The 5,954-nt window shown below is 40.2% G+C and overlaps 2 protein-coding genes across 2 annotated transcripts in view; one reads left to right on the top strand and one right to left on the bottom strand.

The window, feature by feature from the left end:
- Window positions 1–3,101, top strand: part of LOC122349623 — an 8,865-nt gene extending 5,764 nt beyond the window's left edge. Inside the window, exons 10-13 of the mRNA XM_043245736.1 lie at window positions 870–1,502; window positions 1,740–2,531; window positions 2,625–2,732; window positions 2,827–3,101. Of these exons, the coding sequence (XP_043101671.1) occupies window positions 870–1,502; window positions 1,740–2,531; window positions 2,625–2,732; window positions 2,827–2,915 (1,622 nt within the window). The 3' untranslated portion in view covers window positions 2,916–3,101. The remainder of the gene's footprint in view (window positions 1–869; window positions 1,503–1,739; window positions 2,532–2,624; window positions 2,733–2,826) is intronic.
- A 145-nt stretch (window positions 3,102–3,246) lies between these two features.
- LOC122348249 lies at window positions 3,247–5,686 on the bottom strand. The gene is made up of 3 exons (XM_043243543.1): window positions 5,573–5,686; window positions 4,524–5,127; window positions 3,247–4,384 (listed from the first exon to the last, which is right to left on the bottom strand). The coding sequence occupies exons 1-2, from the start codon at window positions 5,616–5,618 to the stop codon at window positions 4,532–4,534; spliced, it is 642 nt and encodes a 213-aa protein (XP_043099478.1). The 5' UTR covers window positions 5,619–5,686; the 3' UTR covers window positions 3,247–4,384; window positions 4,524–4,531.
- Window positions 5,687–5,954: the final 268 nt, after the last annotated feature.

The following is a 5,954-nucleotide window of genomic DNA, read 5'->3' as shown; positions in this document are numbered from 1 at the left end:
GGTTTGTACTATTTATTTGCCAAATCACCTCTTCATATTTTGCTTTGTCGTCAATATCCATTCAGATTTTTAGATTCTATGAAAAAAAGGTCTTTTTTTCATTAAGACGATTATTTGCTTTTGCATTGTATATACAATTAATACATAACCTACAGTAGCTGTTTCTTGATTTTATTTTTATTTTTTGCATTCAAGTTATTCGAGCACATCCTGAAGCGAAGTCATGTGAGCTTTTTCATCATAGTTTAATAGTAAAAAAACGATCCATTTGTGTTAAATTTGACGTCCTGGACATTAATACTACATAATGTTTTCATGACTTTAAATGGCGCACAAAACGAAAATTCTTTGTTCTTCAATTAATTTTTTTTGCATAAATTGGAAGTGTTGGTCTTATTTCAGCAAATCATCTATCCCCAGTTTCAATCACCCCAGTATTTGACATTAACTCACATAATCTGTTATTATAAAGTATACGTCCAAGTGAGTTTTATGTCTAGTAGACGAATTCGGCTGTCGTATATCAAAGTTTGAGAGATCAATCACGAACAACCACTGGGTTACGGATGCTCAAACCAAAACTGTTGCTTTCATCCCACGAAGCAATGTTTTAAACGGCCCCTTTTATGGATATATTGAAAAATTAGCTGTAATACAGCTCTCAAGTGAATGAAAGTCCTGCAAAGTTTTAAATTTGACTCATTCAAATGAGACGTTTCAAGTCGTTGAGCGTATAGGGTAAAATTAAAAGCATATCATCAGAAAATGAAAGTGTGTTTTGACCTTGCATGTTAACATGGACTCCCAAAGACAAAATATGAACCTTTCATAACCCATTTTCCAACGTCCTTATGTTTCTTTTCTGACAGAAATAAGAGCTGTTGTTCTGGGGTGGCAGAAATCCGACAAAGCCTTAGTGATAAACAGCATTTTAGGTGATGAAGTCGAGACCGACAGATACTTTGTGAAGTCTGTGAGGAAAGACGGTGAAGTGAACGGAAGGAAGGTGGCTCTGATCAACACTCCTTGTTGGTGGGAGAATTATGATTTGCTAGACTTTCCAGAGGCTGTTAAACGGGAGCTGGTCTGCAGCGTCTTCCTGTGTCCACCTGGGCCTCACGTCTTTCTGCTGGTCGTTAACTGCAGTTTGCCCTTTACTGAAGAAAACAGATTCACCATTGAGAAGCACCTCAGTCTCTTCGGCGAGAGAATCTGGAAACACACCGTAGTGTTGCTTACGCGAGCCGATGCGGTGAAGGGCAAAGAGCTCCAGCGGATCGTACGGAGATGCGGAGAAAGACATCATGCTTTTGATTTAGAAAAAGGAGTCGAAGAACTGCTCGTGAAGATCGATGATGTTGTGGCCGCAAACCATGGGAAGCATTTTGAAACGTGCGACGACGTGCTGCTTGACGTTCAGAGGAAGAGGGATGAAACCGAAAGACGAGCAATTGCCAAAGAAGGAGCGGTTCGGGACAAAAGAGACCTACTGAAAGAAATAAGTAAGTCTTACAGACATGTTTACTATCAGATAAAAGCTTGTCCAAACTTGACCCTCAAATCTAAGAGAGCTGGTCACGTTTTAAATCATTCCCGTATTTCTGTTTGCGTTACTTTATAGTTTTCGTACAGTGATTTTTACAATCTACAAGTTGGACATTTACTGTCATAAAGAATTGTTGTTATGTGTACAGATTTCTGACTTGTATGGCAAATATCATTTCTTTTTTTACTCGAAGGCGCTCCGCTCTCAGAGCTGAGAATCGTTCTGCTGGGTTGGATTCTGTCGGGAAAGAGTTCGGCCGGAAACACCATCTTCGGCAGTGAAATATTTCCGATACGAAGAACTCAAAAGTGTACGAGCCACACCGGCGTAGTGAATGACAGGCTCGTAACCGTGTTGGACACTCCGGGCTGGTGGAAGTACTTCTCATCTAAAGTCAACCCTGAATGCACACGGACCGCGATCCTGAAGAGCGTAGGTCAGTCTCGACGTATGCAGTTCCCTCACGCCGTGATCTTGGTGGTGCCTATTGACACGTCGTTTAAGGACGAACAAAGACGGATCATCGCAGAGTATATGGTCGTTTTTGGAGAAGACGTCTGGAGGCACGCCGTGGTTTTGTTCACGTGGGGCGACAGGTTTCCAGACGTCTCGGTCGAGCAGCACATTGAGAGCGAAGGAGAAGCTCTTCGGTGGCTGATTCAGAAATGCAGGAACAGGTACCACGTCTTTGACAACGCAGACGAGACCAACCGAGATCAAGTCCCCGAGCTGCTCCGGAAGATTGACGAGATGGTGGCAGAAAACAGTCTGTTCTGTCTCGACCCTCAAGAAGAAGACCTTCTTGAGGCCGACACGCAGCGAGAAGAAGAAATAAGCCTGGATGCCGAGCTCGTGCTGCAGCTACTGCAGCAAGAGATTATAAAGAGGTTTATGGGTATCCAGAGTCGACTGAAGCACTCAGGGATGGACTTCACTGGATGTGCAGAGAGCAGAAGTCACCGTAGCATTTCAGACCCTCCTAGCCGTACGTCTGCACTGTTTTTTCTGCCATGCAAAAGCAACTAAAGGGCCAGATACAAATTTAGCTATGAAATCGCTTCGCTTCTCTCTCTTTCAGTGTCAGCTGATGAGAAACTCAGGGAAAAGATGAGGAGAGAAGGAAGCAGATGGGAGGTAACTTTAATGGACACGTTTTCGAAGGATCGGATTTGCGAAGCATCGTCCGGTGAGTTTCGTTTTTCTCCATTGCTTTAAGGACGATAAAGCAATTTTCTCGCCAGAGGTCACTTTTGTTTCTACTCGCTTTTTAACATTCGCAGATTTCCACGAGAAGGTGATGGGGTGGCTGCAAAGATGTGATGAATACAGCTCGGTTGGATATGGATCAAGCTCCAGCATCAGCAGCTGAGAAGATCCAGAGGCCAGAGGCAAGACATTAAAAGCAGTTTACAGAATACAGCACTCCGTTCAAACGTGTTTCTTAGTTTTGAACGTGTTTAATAATATTTCTAACGAATGATTTGCGTTATTGCATGCTATCCAAAAACTATATGACTATTATTTCATGAAAATTAAAAGTAACCTAAACTTGAAATCACGTTTAGTGTCTGTTTAGTTTTCATTTAGTTTGTTCCCGTTTTCCTGAGCCTTAATTCCTGTTTTTCTCAAGATTATTATCTTGGTTGCTCTTGTTTAGTTGCTTGTTATGTGCTCGCGGTCTTTTCTTCCCATTTTCCGGCATTTTATTTTCTTTGTAGCCAAGCTGTTCATATTTTCCCTCTGTTTTAGAATTCACTTTTTATTTTGTTTGCTTATTAAAAGGTCAAATGCTTGCAAACGTCAATCCTCCCATATATAATGAATACATGCTTAACAAAAGCTTTTAAAGTTTGTTTTTTTTTCCTCCGGCCTGGGCCAGTATTTTAGGACATCATATGAATGTTATACTCATTGTATTATACAGTATATACAGTATGCAACAGTTTGAACTTTTGTACCATTACCTGGTTTTTCTGTATTTAGTTATTTAATCATCAGTCGTCTTTTGGGGGGGTTTTTTCACGTAGAAACATATGAGACAATCTCTACAGATGTCAGTCAATCAAATTATGGTTTTTTGGTATTGTTTTTTCATTTGCTGCTTGTTTTTCACAGCCAAATTTGGTTTTAAAATACCTTCATTGGTATGTCAACAGTATATGTGACAAATATTTTTTTATTTTGCAAAACTATTTCATCAACTGAAAGTGAAACTGAAAGTTATGGCAAGCTGCAGCAACATTTAATATTTAAAATGTACCAGTATACATTTTCATGCTATTAACACTAAAAGATTAGTATTTATTCATTGGCTGCTTGCTTCTATTCTTCAGCTGCTTTCTTATACAACATTTGCACAAAAATGTTTCTTCTCCAGTTTGTTGTATAAAAGGTAAAAGATTGATCCAGAATATTACGTCAACAATGTGTTATACACCGAGAATGACAGCACCGAAGAGAAAAGCAATAGAAATATAACTCTATATGCTTTAATCACAACCTCCAGACCAAAAGAATACAGCAGGATATATAGCATAGATGACATGATTCATTACAATTTACAGTAGCAAACATTTGAAGTGAATCAAAAAAAAGTTACACATGAATAGTTTTGGTTTGGATCCGCTTCAAGTGTCGAGTAAAGTAATTGTTTTTTCAAAGGCGCAGTTCAGCAATTTGCTCCCGAAAGCATACAGATGTTAGGAATGCAAGAAAAAGAAATGTTATTTATGATTAATGAAAGAAAAAATCACATCAGACAGCGATAGTTGTCAGTTTTGTATGTAGATCCAGAGCTGAAGTCTTCGCCGTGAAATCTTCTCAAAGGCTGGATCCAAACTGGAGACAGATACAAATATTCTTAAATCGAACAACCGTCACGGCAATAGTGCGATTATAAAATATCAAATATAAAGTATGCTTCTGTGTATTTATAGACACAATAAACCAAACTTCATGGTTCAAAGACAATTAATACCTGTCCGGTTACATGACGGAGCATGACACCTCTGAACCCAGAAGAGATATACTGGTTTTTGGACCAATGGAGAATCCGGTTCCCAGGAACTTGACCTCCACCCCGTCCGCACCAACAGAGGCACCGGTGTCCACTCCAAGCCCCACTTTGACGCCGACCGGACCGGCCTGAGCTGAGGCGCTGGCGAGTTCAGCTCGAGCCATCGCTCCGACTCCAGTGACATTGGCTTCAACTCCAGCCGAGGCGTTGGGGCCTTTGGCTTCGGCCTCAAACACACTGAATTCAGCGCCGGCTCGTCCGACTCCTGCTTCAGCACCGGCTCCAAACCTGGGAAGCCTCTCTCCCGGCGCGTCTTCAAGACCTCTGATATATGTGCCGCTTTTAATGTAGGTGCCTTCTACGTAGGTTCCTTCTGGTCTGTCGAACGTGTCGATCATGCTTACGAGGTTCTTTACTGAAGCATTCACCGTGGCAAGTTTTACACTTGGCTGTGTGAATACTTCTCTTTTAACTACTTTCTTGCCGGTTCCACTTGTCGAGGCGTAACCTACGTGGCCATCTCCTTCGTGCTTTCGTGTGGTATGAAGAATATCAGAATCTTCATCTAAAAAACAAAAAACAATAATAATGCACATTTAGACCAATGTTAGATCATTGTGAAAGTGAAGGCATTTTTTTTACTCGGACTCGAAAGTTATTATTTCTGGGGATTTGATTTGAGTCTCATGCATCTTCATGATTATCTTCTTGTCTCTTAGAGTTGTTCAGAAGACATCTTTCTGTTCTCTGTGCGACCGAAGTGAGGGCCAAACTATCACAGCGTAAATACAGCCAACTGAGATTGCGTTAAAAATGATAATTATAGGAAATTATAGACCCACAAAAAATGAAATATAGAGATCAAATTCATTGCAAAGAATAAGGCAACGATCTCCTGTCCCTATGAATATATACAAAGCGATGTTTGGGAATATTCACAATGCAATTTCTTTTGAAAAATTGTCGTTGGAAAGTATATACAATTTATATGCATATTAAAAAGTCCTTACCACTGTCGTCCTGTCCGTGTTTGATCAGTTCTCTGTTTTCGGACATTTCTTGCTTGCGAAAGTCTAAAAATGGTCTGATCTTCAAGAGTACTGTACAGCTTCTGTGAAGCAGCTTCAGAGTTGCCAGATCCCAGAAATATTTATAGACCAAAAACAGACTTAAGCCACACCCCCCCCAATCTATTGATATCTGATTCCCATAAATGGCCTTAAAATATATTTTTTATTTTATCTATGGTGTTTATTCGTTAAATATCGTTCGGATGATTTTAGCAAGATTCGTTAATGCATGCGGATGTGCAGTTGTTTAATCAGTGTTGCGTTCCTTTTCGATTTTACTCTTTCTTTGTTTTTCATTTTCAGCACTTTGCATGATAAAAAA

This window comes from Puntigrus tetrazona, chromosome 7, assembly GCF_018831695.1.
Source record: "Puntigrus tetrazona isolate hp1 chromosome 7, ASM1883169v1, whole genome shotgun sequence".
In the NCBI taxonomy this organism is placed as follows: domain Eukaryota; kingdom Metazoa; phylum Chordata; class Actinopteri; order Cypriniformes; family Cyprinidae; genus Puntigrus; species Puntigrus tetrazona.
The sequence above is the reverse complement of the archived record's forward strand: the minus strand, read 5'-3'. Positions and strand labels throughout refer to the sequence as shown.

Coding starts and splice junctions, on each gene's coding strand:
- LOC122348249 (XM_043243543.1), bottom strand. CDS start 5,618: ATGTCCGAAAACAGAGAACTGATCAAACACGGACAGGACGACAGTG. Junction 5,128..5,572: donor ACACGGACAGGACGACAGTG/GTAAGGACTTTT, acceptor TTTGTTTTTTAG/ATGAAGATTCTGATATTCTT.